Here is a 14,009-nt window from a genome sequence, read left to right as displayed (position 1 = left end):
GGTTTCTATATGTTTAGTAGATGTGTACAAGTTGTTTACTAGATGTATACAAGTTGTTTACTAGCTGTTTAGTATCTGGTTTATATATGTTTAGTATCTGTTTTCTTGATGTTTTTTAATTATTATTAGCCGGATACTAGTTGTTATTAACGTCTACGAGCTTATATAGTCTTTTGTTAAGAATGATCAAAAATTCTTGATCACTAGACGGCTTTCGATGTGAAGTAAAAACTTACACTCTGATTTTCAATTAGGGTATTCAATTGCGTTGCAATCGTTTGAAAAGTGTAAAAGTGTAAGCAGTTCCAACAACAATTTCCATACAAAATAGTTTTCAAGGCCTACAACACCCCAGCCTATGTATACAAATCTGTTGTACTTGTGTAGAAATAGGGGGTTAATAATGGGTAGGAATTTTATCTAAAATACTAAAAATATACTGAAAAGTTGGGTTTTAATGACAGAAAATATCATAGCCTTCTTTTCACAAAAATTTAAAAGTTGACGTTATTTTGTACGTCAATTTCCTGCAACGATATTTTAAAATAGAGGGCGTTCACAATTCTCGTCTGGCAAACTTACAAAGTTTACACTTTTGCAACGCAATTGAATACCCTAAATGTGTTTGCTATGTACGTGAGAAAGAATGCAAAGCCAAAATATCTCAAGATTGATATATAAATCTTAGACGAACATGTCCGACTATGTTGGGGGAAGATGTATCCTGTGATTGTAAAACTAATTAAGAAATAAATTGTTCACAAGTTGACTAAAAGCTGTTTTGATAAACAATTTTGATTCATAATGACAGATATTAAGAATATATAGTAATATCATACACTTTAACTAGTACATTGTTAAAATAAAACATTTCCATTTTTCATGTCCTTTCATCTTATCACCCATTGCTAACCGTACCATAACCCAAGAGTCAAGTTGATTACCTACAATAAACATAGGTGGTGGTGGTGGTGTAAAGGATTGCTAAAATGCCTCGAGTCAGGCGCAAAGGTCATAAAACTGATCATAAAAATATAATTAGGAAAGTATTTTTTATTTGCGAACCATTTATAACTGTTACCAACAACACAAATAGTTATGTTACAAAGGATTTGCTTAAATGCCTCGACGGAGGCGCAAAGATCAAGGTATTGGACAAAAATTCATGGAATATTATCCCTTCATAAAAGAGGTAGTTAAAAATATAATTAGGAAAGTTTTTTTTGTTTGCGAACAATTTATAAATGTTACCAACAACACAAATAGTTGTTACAAAGGATTGCTAAAATACCTTGATGCAGGCGCAAAGGTCAAGATAATGGAAAAATTCATGGAATATTATCCCTTGACCAAAAACGAAAATTTCTTCTAATTGGATAATAAAAAAATGTGTATTAATTCAATACTTTGATTTTTCCATCAAAATGCTTGATAAATCTAGTTGTTTGATAGTCTGTAACTAATTGAGTAATAAGTTTTCATCTGACTATTTAATTTACCAAAAACAGTATTAGTCTTCTCCCATAAAATTGATCTTTTGGATCCCTCTAATTCCCCACCGGTGAAATATATGTTCCTCATATTTAATAATGATGGTTTGTCATAGATGGGTACTTGTAATTCATATTTAAGATGTTTACATCCTTCTCTAACTAATATCCTTTTATCCATCATGTAAACAGGTTTAGAATAGTATTGCATGCTTCAACCCCTAGCCACACCCACCACTGTAACAGATTTGACTTTTCCAATGGCTGCCCCAGCGACCTAAACTGTACATTTCTTTTGATTTTCTCTTTTCCTTTCTAATCAATGTACACAATTTGTAAACTGGTTCTGACCTCCCTTCTTAATGGCATCCTCTACTTTATTTTCGTTATATCTCCGATCTTTTCCTAACAGTAGGTTGTTAAACTTTTATCATTTTATAAGATTATTGAGCACCCGAAATCCCAGATATTAACTCATACCATGTAACTAGCAGAATATAGTAAAAGATATCAGACTAAAAAGAGAAGACTTACCTACAATTAAATTTACCATATACAATCCCTGGTGAAGAGTTTAGTATTTGCAGTTTAATTTTCTAATTTATTGATTTCACAGATTCCCGCTGGTGAATACCAATTTTTAACAAATGGCTGCCAACTCCATACCATTCAGACACTGGCTTACAACCTCATAGAACTGACTCTCAAGGTATCTGTAATGCACAATATATTTCCGTCTCTTTTCTTCCAATCAATATTAAAAAATTTCAAAAACTGGTTTTGGAGTTCATTTTATTCTTAGAATTAAATTATTAAAAATTATTAAGCCAACAGAGATAATAATGTTTTTGTGATAGTATACCATGAATAATAAATAATTCTTATTTGTATTTTTTTCAAAATTATTTATTTCAGAAAATTATTCATTAATTGCATTCAAATAATATTCATAATAAATCTTACAATTTTTTAGATTTATCAATAGAGTTTCCCAATTATTAATATTAAATGATATTGCATCATATCTATTTTTAAGATTAAATATTAAGATAGGGTCGTCCTCGCGAGACATAGCGCTGACCAACTCACATTGGTCTGTCTCACCATTAAATTTAAGACATTCTAAGTCTGATATTGAATCCCTTATACGAAAAATCATCTCCTTAACTTCCAGTGGCAGTCGTGACAGCGGATTATTTTCGATTTCCGCATCGTGAAGATCAATTTGGTGTTGAAACTTGGTTGTCTCTATCATCAGCTCGGTGATTCGATTTTCCAAGTTTTCAATATCAAAGAGATGGGAATCGATATTGTTTTCGTTCTGCAAATCCACCAAGTGCCATTTCAGGATGCCCAACTCTTCTATAGTATCATAATAGATACTATCGAATTCCCGTCGCGACTTTTTGGAAACCTTTAAAATTTCCTTAAAGATTCCTATCTCAATCAACAAATAAAAGAGTAACCCGAACACGCGCACCTGTCAATTACCTGACCGCAATAAAAGGGACACATGCAAATTAATAACTTTACTTGTAAATTATTAAAAAAAATTTTTTTTTTTTTTATTTACTAAGTTTAAACTTCACAACATTTCCTTAGTATCGACATTTATTCTTGGCGGTTCACAATTAACTTCTTATACAACCGATCTTCTCGGATGCAAAAACGGACTGCCTGGCCAAGAGCCGCTTATCTGATAATCAAACCTCGGCTTAAGAGAATTGGGGAACTCATTAAGAGTTGGACAAGGGTTGGACTCAAGAGAGTCGGGAAATCGGATGATTTAATTCTCTGCTCAATTGCCAAACCCAGCTTAGTTTATGTTAGGAGGACTGCGTCGCAATTGAATCTTAATAATGAACTTCGATTGAAGTGGGGGAGCTAATTGGGATTCTGTGGGAACGCTGAGTAAGGGATCCCTGCTAAGAATTGTTTATGGGAAATTGTTTACGACTTGAGTAAGGCGGCTGGGCGCTCGAGCTGGAAAGCGTTCTCAGCTATGAATTGTATATGAAGAGTTTGTTTATAAATTGGGTAAAGAGGCTGGGATCATGAGCTGGATAACTCTCCCCCTTCTAAATTGAATCGTCCCGATTCATTTGAAATGTCGGATAAACTGAATTTAGATGATTTGTCAATTCGACTATAATTTGATCCTCAGTGGTATTTTCATTTTCGGACACATTATTTTCGGGGGTTATTTCAATATGAATTTGCCGTGGTTTGAACATTAGATATTTTTATACCCGTTACTCGTAGAGTAAAAGGGTATACTAGATTCGTCGGAAAGTATGTAACAGGCAGAAGGAAGCGTTTCCGACCCCATAAAGTATATATATTCTTGATCAGGATCACTAGCCGAGTCGATCTAGCCATGTCCGTCTGTCCGTCTGTCCGTATGAACGCTGAGATCTCGGAAACTATGAGAGTTACAATACTGGGATTAGGCACGCAGATTCCTGAGATTCCTGCGCAGCGCAAGTTTGTTTCAGTACAGTGCCACGCCCACTCTAACGCCCACAAACCGCCCAAAACTGTTGCTCCTACAGTTTTGATGCTAGATAGAAAATTTTAACTGAAATTTATTGTTCTCATCAATACCTATCGATTGACCCAAAAAAAAGTTTGCCACGCCCACTTTAACGCCCACAAGCCGCGAAACCGCGAAACAGTATAAATGTTATTGGGATTTGAGTTTGTTTAATTTGAATAAATGGGTTTAATATGTTAATGTTATCGAATGAAAGTTTCGAATCATTTGACATAAGATATTCGGATACTAAAAAATCATTATACTGTTTAGCAGTGATATAATCTATTATCTTATGCTCCAGAGTAGGGTATATTATTTATTGTAGTAGTACTATTAAAAGTAATTAAAAACAAGGAAGAACGCTATAGTCGAGTACCTCGACTATCAGATACCCGTTACTCAAAGGGAAATGGAGATATGCAAGCAGCAAAGCGAGATTAAAATGCGCCACCTACCGGCGGTAGACAGATTTAAGCGTTATGGGCGTTAGAGTGCGCGTGGCAAATTTATTTTTGGATCAATCGATAGGTATTGACGACACCAATACATTCCAGTTAAAATTTTTTATCTAGCATGAAAATTGTGGGCGTCACAGGTTTTCGCGGTTTGTGGGCGTTTAAGTGGGCGTGGCAAATTTTTTTTAGGTCAATCGATAAGTATTGATGAGAACAATACATTTCAGTTAAAATTTTCTATCTAGCATCAAAACTGTAGGAGTTACAGTTTTGGGCGGTTTGTGGGCGTTAGAGTGGGCGTGGCAGTCTACTGAAACAAACTTGCGCTGCGTAAGAAGATCAGGAATCTGTACGCCAAATCTCAATAGCCTAGCTCTCATAGTTTCCGAGATCTCAGCGTTCATCCGGACAGACAGACGGACAGACGGACATGGCTAGATCAACTCGGCTAGTGATCCTGATCAAGAATATATGTACTTTATGGGGTCGGAAACGCTTCCTTCTGCCTGTTACATACTTTCCGACGAATCTAGTATACCCTTTTACTCTACGAGTAACGGGTATAATGACCCATTTAAATGAGTATCATTAACAGTATTATAACCATTTATAAAAATGGCTCCTTCTTGGATTACATAAATTTTTTTATTATATTCCCAGATTTTATTACAAAGGGATTTTTCTCCATTTAGTAGCCTAGTGAAACAAGTACTTTCTGGGCTTAAAGTGCCATAATTATTAAATATTTCTGTCTTAAAATTAGAAATTACTTAGTACCTATTGTTACATTTGGCGACATGATTATCAATTATTAGTTTTCCATCATTGTGTGAGATGGATCTTGCGTTATACACTTCGCAACGGTTCATTATGATGAGGTATTTTATATATATGTGGGAGTGATGTTACGAGTATCACCCTAACAATCCCGATCTAGACAACGAGAACGACGAGCAGTAACACACATTCCAGAAGAAGACGACCCAAAATAAGTAAAGGACGAGAACAACGACGATAAGACGATAACGACAAGTAGAGGCAGTATTTGACGAGATCTGATCCAAAGAAGACGTGCTTATGTGAAAAGCAAAACGACGCGACGACGGTCTTAATTATACTCACATTGTGACATACCATATTTATCATATCATTTAAATAAATACTTAAACTTATATACTTTAAAAATAATAAAAACCCCACATTTGGGGGCTCGTCCGGGAATTATCCGAGAAAGTTGAAAGTGATCAGTGAAAACTTTGTACGAGGTGAAAGGGTGGACATAAAACTCATCGTGAAACATTAATTTTTTCAATTATGGCTTGTCTAAACGACTTAATTTCTAACAATTTGAAAAATGCGTCAAAGGGAAGCATTTGTGCTTTGCACAAATTTGTCTTTGAAAAAGAGGGAGACAGGAATAATCGCAAACGACTTCGCGAATTTTCTGGTTTCCAATTCGACGAAAATGACGCAGTTTATAAAGCCAAAAGTGTATACGTGCAGGCGAAACTGACTGAAAGAAATTTAATTTCAAAATGCCTAATTTTAAATATAAGCCACGACGTCGAAAACATGCAGTTGCATATTTTTCAAAATCTTCGATTTGACCAACTTCTCGGTGGCAACGAAGTGGAAGATCCAGAGGAATCTGATGAAGACAGAGATGATGACGAAGAGAACCAAAGCGACGACGAGATCGAGAGTATGGTTGTAAATTCCGCAGGAACAAATCCAAAGAGTGAAAGAGACCAAAAGAATAATTCGCAACCAGTACCAATTCAATACAATGAAATGCAGCGTTTCGCTTTAAGTTTTCGCGATATAGAGGAATCTATAAAACAATTCGAGGGCACAGACGAAATTCCAGTCGACGTCTGGATAAGTGATTTTGAAGACCAAGCTGTACTTATGGGTTGGAACGATATGCAAAAGCTAATCTTTGCCAAAAAATCGCTCAAAGGTGTCGCGAAATTGTTTGTGTTGAAATCGTGTTTGTTGAGCGAGTTCAGATCGAGAGTGAGCAGCAAACAAATTCACAAGCAACTTGGAGAGAGAACACCACACTCAAACGAAAGTGTACAGGAATATTTTTACCGTATGAAAGATATTGCCTCACGGGGAAATGTTGAAGAAGACGCTCTCATCCAATACGTGATCGACGGTATTGATGAACTCTCAATTAACAAGTCTATGCTTTATGGAGCTACAAACATGACCGAATTCAAATACAAATTGAAGGACTACCAAACGATCAGTGCAAAATCCCATTTTGGCGAAAACAGTGCTAAAGAAAAGAAAGCTCAAGCAGTGCACGGTGGTTCGAAGACTGGCAAGAAAGAAATCGTTTGCTACAATTGTGGCGAGAAGGGACATCTGTCTAGTGGCTGCAACAACAAAGAGAAAGGCAGAAAGTGTTTTAAATGCAACAAATTCGGTCACATCTCCAAATCTGCCCCCAAGGCGACAAATCAGTCGAAGAGTGCAAGTCAAACGCGCGTGTTTTAAGAGGGCACAACAACATGACGAGCAAAGTTGTTTCAATCAAAAACCAAAATTGTGTTGCTCTATTCGACACAGGCAGTAAATATAATATTTTGCGCGAAGACATTTACGATGAGCTAGCTTTGCCGAAGCTGAAGGAGTGCAGTGTATACCTAATTGGATTTGGAAAAAATCGCAATGCCAATAAGATCAAGCCAATTGGACAGTGGCAGTGCCTACGAATTGAACTTCTTCATAGTTCCGCTCGATTGTATGGACACTCGTATGATCATCGGCGAGGAATTATGCTTGCAAGCAGAAATATCGTTCGGTCCAAGTGGTTTGCGTGTGCGAAATTTAAATACCCTTTGCGAAGAGAACATCCCATCTAACTTGCTGAAAATTGACACGGTTATTAACAACGATGAACTTGATATAAACGAATCAGCTGGTGAGTGCGCGAAGCAAGAAGTGAGTGAACTAATAATGAATTACAAGCCGCTTAAATCGAAGTCGACAAACATTGAAATGAAAATCCTTCTAAACGACGAATCGCCAATTTTCTCGCGTCCGCGCAGATTCGCTTTTGCTGAAACGAACGTTATCGACGAGCAGATCGAGCAATGGTTGGATAACGGTATAATCGAGGAGTCCGACTCCGAATTCACAAGCCCGGTAGTGCTTGCGAAGAAAAACGAAGAACCGCAACGACTCTGCGTAGATTTCAGGCGTATAAACAAGGTAATCGTAAAAGATCATTTTCCGTTGCTTCTGATTGACGACCAGCTCGACCGCCTGCAAAAAGCGTTGGTATTCAGCACAATCGATTTGCGAAATGGCTTTTTCCATGTGCCAGTCACCGAATCTAGCAGGAAGTACACCTCATTCGTGACGCAGAGTGGGCAATACCAATTCCTAAAGGTGCCTTTTGGTTTGTCAAACTCACCAGGTGTGTTTCAGAGACACATAAATGCGATTTTCCGAACTCTGTCCCGTAGAGGAATCGCTCTCCCTTATGTAGACGACATAATTATCCCAGCGAAGGACGAAAAAGAGGCGGTGTCGAATCTCACCGAAGTTATATCAACTTGCTGCGAATATGGTCTCGAGCTTAACCTAAAGAAATGCCATTTTCTGCAGACCCGTATCCAGTTCTTAGGTCACATTATCGAAAACAAAACCATTTCTCCGACTCCTCAAAAGATCGAATTTATTATTGGCCCTGATGAAGAGAACGCTATTGAATCCCTAAAGAAATACCTGACTTCCACAGCTGCTTTAGCTATTTACAACCCGAAGTACGAAACCGAGGTACACACTGACGCCTCCATAGACGGGTTTGGCGCCGTGCTTTTGCAGAAATCAGCTGACGACGGCCAATTTCACCCAGTCTACTTTATGAGTAGGAAAACAACGGATGCGCAGCGTAAATATTCCAGCTACGAATTAGAGGTGCTAGCGATCATCGAAGCTATAACCAAGTTCAGAGTTTATCTCCTTGGCATCCCATTCAAGATTGTCACCGATTGCAATGCATTCACCAAGACGCTGGACAAGCAAAGTCTGTGCACTAGAGTTGCACGTTGGGTATTATTGCTTCAAGAGTACGACTATAAAGTCGAACACCCTTCAGGTACACGTATGAAGCACGTTGACGCTCTCTCCAGATACCCAATAATGACCATCGTTGACGACTCCCTAGCCCTTGGCTTTAAACAAGCTCAAGAAAAGGACGAACACTTGAAGGCTATCTGCAAAATTATCGAAGACTCTGACTCACCCTACGACGACTATTTTCTTAAGTCCGGAATCTTATACAAGATTGTCAACGACGCAGAACTTCTTGTTGTTCCCAGAGACATGGAATGACAGATCATAGCCAGAGCACACGAACGAGGACATTTCGCCGTCAAAAAGACGAAGGAATTGATTTACAATGAATATTTCATCCAAAACATTGACGAAAAAATCAAGAAATTCATCGACTGCTGTATTCCGTTCATTTTAAGCAACCGCAAGCGTGGCAAGCAGGAGGGCTGGCTGCATCCATTGCACAAAAAAGACTTTCCATTGCACACCTACCACATCGACTTCTTAGGTCCACTAGATTCTACAAGAATTACAAGAATTACAAACACATACTCGCCGTCATCGATTCTTTTACGAAGTTCTGCTGGCTTTATCCTACAAAGTCAACGACCGCAACCGAAGTCATTACAAAGCTACGAGGACAAAGTAATGTGTTTGGTTACCCAGCTTGTATCATTTCGGATCGAGGTTCAGCTTTCTTAGCCCAAGATTTTCTACAGTATTGCGACGATGAAAATATAAAGGTAGTCAAGTCTACGACAGGCCTGCCACGGGTTAACGGACAAGTGGAGCGACTCAATGCCATAATAATCCCAGTTTTGTCAAAACTCAGTGTGGATGATCCTACTAAATGGTACAGACACGTTGATCGAGTTCAACAAGCCATCAACTCTACTTTCTCGAGAAGTATCAACGCCACACCTTTCGAGCTTCTAATCGGTGTCAAAATGAGAAACAAAGATGACCAACAGCTCCGTGAGCTAATCAACAACGAAACCATAGCGCTGTTTCAGGACTATCGAAACGATCTAAGGCTAAAAGCAAAATCACAAATTTTAAAGCTTCAAACGGAAAACAAAAAGACGTATAATCTGCTAAGCAAACCAGCAAGGCTTTACAACGTTGGCGACATGGTAGCCATAAAGCGCACACAATTTGGCGGAGGTCTCAAATTAAAGCCGAAGTTTTTGGGTCCTTACCAAATCACGAAAGTCAAGCACAACAACGCCTACGATGTCCAGAAAGTCGGCAACTCAGGCGGTCCAAAAATTTCTTCAACCTGTGCCGAATATCTCAAGCCATGGCCCACCCACGATGACAACGACGAAAAATTCGAGGCGAATGTTTGATCAGAATGGCCGAATGTGGGAGTGATGTTACGAGTATCACCCTAACAATCCCGATCTAGACAACGAGAACGACCAGCAGTAACACACATTCCAGAAGAAGACGACCCAAAAGAAGTAAAGGACGAGAACAACGACGATAAGACGATAACGACAAGTAGAGGCAGTATTTGACGAGATCTGATCCAAAGAAGACGTGCTTATGTGAAAAGCAAAACGACGCGACGACGGTCTTAATTATACTCACATTGAGACATACCATATTTATCATATCATTTAAATAAATACTTAAACTTATATACTTTAAAAATAATAAAAACCCCACATTTGGGGGCTCGTCCGGGAATTATCCGAGAAAGTTGAAAGTGATCAGTGAAAACTTTGTACGAGGTGAAAGGGTGGACATAAAACTCATCGTGAAACATTAATTTTTTCAATTATGGCTTGTCTAAACGACTTAATTTCTAACAATTTGAAAAATGCGTCAAAGGGAAGCATTTGTGCTTTGCACAAATTTGTCTTTGAAAAAGAGGGAGACAGGAATAATCGCAAACGACTTCGCGAATTTTCTGGTTTCCAATTCGACGAAAATGACGCAGTTTATAAAGCCAAAAGTGTATACGTGCAGGCGAAACTGACTGAAAGAAATTTAATTTCAAAATGCCTAATTTTAAATATAAGCCACGACGTCGAAAACATGCAGTTGCATATTTTTCAAAATCTTCGATTTGACCAACTTCTCGGTGGCAACGAAGTGGAAGATCCAGAGGAATCTGATGAAGACAGAGATGATGACGAAGAGAACCAAAGCGACGACGAGATCGAGAGTATGGTTGTAAATTCCGCAGGAACAAATCCAAAGAGTGAAAGAGACCAAAAGAATAATTCGCAACCAGTACCAATTCAATACAATGAAATGCAGCGTTTCGCTTTAAGTTTTCGCGATATAGAGGAATCTATAAAACAATTCGAGGGCACAGACGAAATTCCAGTCGACGTCTGGATAAGTGATTTTGAAGACCAAGCTGTACTTATGGGTTGGAACGATATGCAAAAGCTAATCTTTGCCAAAAAATCGCTCAAAGGTGTCGCGAAATTGTTTGTGTTGAAATCGTGTTTGTTGAGCGAGTTCAGATCGAGAGTGAGCAGCAAACAAATTCACAAGCAACTTGGAGAGAGAACACCACACTCAAACGAAAGTGTACAGGAATATTTTTACCGTATGAAAGATATTGCCTCACGGGGAAATGTTGAAGAAGACGCTCTCATCCAATACGTGATCGACGGTATTGATGAACTCTCAATTAACAAGTCTATGCTTTATGGAGCTACAAACATGACCGAATTCAAATACAAATTGAAGGACTACCAAACGATCAGTGCAAAATCCCATTTTGGCGAAAACAGTGCTAAAGAAAAGAAAGCTCAAGCAGTGCACGGTGGTTCGAAGACTGGCAAGAAAGAAATCGTTTGCTACAATTGTGGCGAGAAGGGACATCTGTCTAGTGGCTGCAACAACAAAGAGAAAGGCAGAAAGTGTTTTAAATGCAACAAATTCGGTCACATCTCCAAATCTGCCCCCAAGGCGACAAATCAGTCGAAGAGTGCAAGTCAAACGCGCGTGTTTTAAGAGGGCACAACAACATGACGAGCAAAGTTGTTTCAATCAAAAACCAAAATTGTGTTGCTCTATTCGACACAGGCAGTAAATATAATATTTTGCGCGAAGACATTTACGATGAGCTAGCTTTGCCGAAGCTGAAGGAGTGCAGTGTATACCTAATTGGATTTGGAAAAAATCGCAATGCCAATAAGATCAAGCCAATTGGACAGTGGCAGTGCCTACGAATTGAACTTCTTCATAGTTCCGCTCGATTGTATGGACACTCGTATGATCATCGGCGAGGAATTATGCTTGCAAGCAGAAATATCGTTCGGTCCAAGTGGTTTGCGTGTGCGAAATTTAAATACCCTTTGCGAAGAGAACATCCCATCTAACTTGCTGAAAATTGACACGGTTATTAACAACGATGAACTTGATATAAACGAATCAGCTGGTGAGTGCGCGAAGCAAGAAGTGAGTGAACTAATAATGAATTACAAGCCGCTTAAATCGAAGTCGACAAACATTGAAATGAAAATCCTTCTAAACGACGAATCGCCAATTTTCTCGCGTCCGCGCAGATTCGCTTTTGCTGAAACGAACGTTATCGACGAGCAGATCGAGCAATGGTTGGATAACGGTATAATCGAGGAGTCCGACTCCGAATTCACAAGCCCGGTAGTGCTTGCGAAGAAAAACGAAGAACCGCAACGACTCTGCGTAGATTTCAGGCGTATAAACAAGGTAATCGTAAAAGATCATTTTCCGTTGCTTCTGATTGACGACCAGCTCGACCGCGTGCAAAAAGCGTTGGTATTCAGCACAATCGATTTGCGAAATGGCTTTTTCCATGTGCCAGTCACCGAATCTAGCAGGAAGTACACCTCATTCGTGACGCAGAGTGGGCAATACCAATTCCTAAAGGTGCCTTTTGGTTTGTCAAACTCACCAGGTGTGTTTCAGAGACACATAAATGCGATTTTCCGAACTCTGTCCCGTAGAGGAATCGCTCTCCCTTATGTAGACGACATAATTATCCCAGCGAAGGACGAAAAAGAGGCGGTGTCGAATCTCACCGAAGTTATATCAACTTGCTGCGAATATGGTCTCGAGCTTAACCTAAAGAAATGCCATTTTCTGCAGACCCGTATCCAGTTCTTAGGTCACATTATCGAAAACAAAACCATTTCTCCGACTCCTCAAAAGATCGAATTTATTATTGGCCCTGATGAAGAGAACGCTATTGAATCCCAAAAGAAATACCTGACTTCCACAGCTGCTTTAGCTATTTACAACCCGAAGTACGAAACCGAGGTACACACTGACGCCTCCATAGACGGGTTTGGCGCCGTGCTTTTGCAGAAATCAGCTGACGACGGCCAATTTCACCCAGTCTACTTTATGAGTAGGAAAACAACGGATGCGCAGCGTAAATATTCCAGCTACGAATTAGAGGTGCTAGCGATCATCGAAGCTATAACCAAGTTCAGAGTTTATCTCCTTGGCATCCCATTCAAGATTGTCACCGATTGCAATGCGTTCACCAAGACGCTGGACAAGCAAAGTCTGTGCACTAGAGTGGCACGTTGGGTATTATTGCTTCAAGAGTACGACTATAAAGTCGAACACCCTTCAGGTACACGTATGAAGCACGTTGACGCTCTCTCCAGATACCCAATAATGACCATCGTTGACGACTCCCTAGCCCTTGGCTTTAAACAAGCTCAAGAAAAGGACGAACACTTGAAGGTTATCTGCAAAATTATCGAAGACTCTGACTCACCCTACGACGACTATTTTCTTAAGTCCGGAATCTTATACAAGATTGTCAACGACGCAGAACTTCTTGTTGTTCCCAGAGACATGGAAAGACAGATCATAGCCAGAGCACACGAACGAGGACATTTCGCCGCACACAATTTGGCGGAGGTCTCAAATTAAAGCCGAAGTTTTTGGGTCCTTACCAAATCACGAAAGTCAAGCACAACAACGCCTACGATGTCCAGAAAGTCGGCAACTCAGGCGGTCCAAAAATTTCTTCAGCCTGTGCCGAATATCTCAAGCCATGGCCCACCCACGATGACAACGACGAAACATTCGTCGATCTAGACAACGAGAACGACGAGCAGTAACACACATTCCAGAAGAAGACGACCCAAAAGAAGTAAAGGACGAGAACAACGACGATAAGACGATAACGACAAGTAGAGGCAGTATTTGACGAGATCTGATCCAAAGAAGACGTGCTTATGTGAAAAGCAAAACGACGCGACGACGGTCTTAATTATACTCACATTGTGACATACCATATTTATCATATCATTTAAATAAATACTTAAACTTATATTCTTTAAAAATAATAAAAACCCAACATATATTACAAATAATTCTTGGTGTATGGTTATTTTAAATTTTGATATATCTAATATGTCAGTAATTACTACAGGTTTCTGTTCGTGTCTATATATTTATTGGATTTCTTCAGCGCTCAAAATTTTAGTGTTGAAG

General features: G+C 39.1%; 2 protein-coding genes across 2 annotated transcripts; both read left to right on the top strand.

The window, feature by feature from the left end:
• The first annotated feature begins 6,053 nt into the window (after positions 1-6,053).
• LOC139353721 (zinc finger CCHC domain-containing protein 7-like) lies at positions 6,054-6,986 on the top strand. The gene is made up of 2 exons (XM_070998044.1): positions 6,054-6,183; positions 6,586-6,986. Exons 1-2 carry the CDS (start codon positions 6,054-6,056, stop codon positions 6,984-6,986), a joined length of 531 nt encoding a protein of 176 aa, XP_070854145.1.
• Positions 6,987-10,595: 3,609 nt separating this feature from the next.
• Positions 10,596-11,528, top strand: LOC139353720 (zinc finger CCHC domain-containing protein 7-like). The gene is made up of 2 exons (XM_070998043.1): positions 10,596-10,725; positions 11,128-11,528. Exons 1-2 carry the CDS (start codon positions 10,596-10,598, stop codon positions 11,526-11,528), a joined length of 531 nt encoding a protein of 176 aa, XP_070854144.1.
• The last annotated feature ends 2,481 nt before the right edge of the window (positions 11,529-14,009 follow it).

The sequence above is a fragment of the Drosophila suzukii genome, chromosome Y (assembly GCF_043229965.1).
Source record: "Drosophila suzukii chromosome Y, CBGP_Dsuzu_IsoJpt1.0, whole genome shotgun sequence".
NCBI classification, from domain to species: Eukaryota; Metazoa; Arthropoda; class Insecta; order Diptera; family Drosophilidae; genus Drosophila; species Drosophila suzukii.
This window is presented reverse-complemented; position numbering and strand designations above follow the sequence as displayed.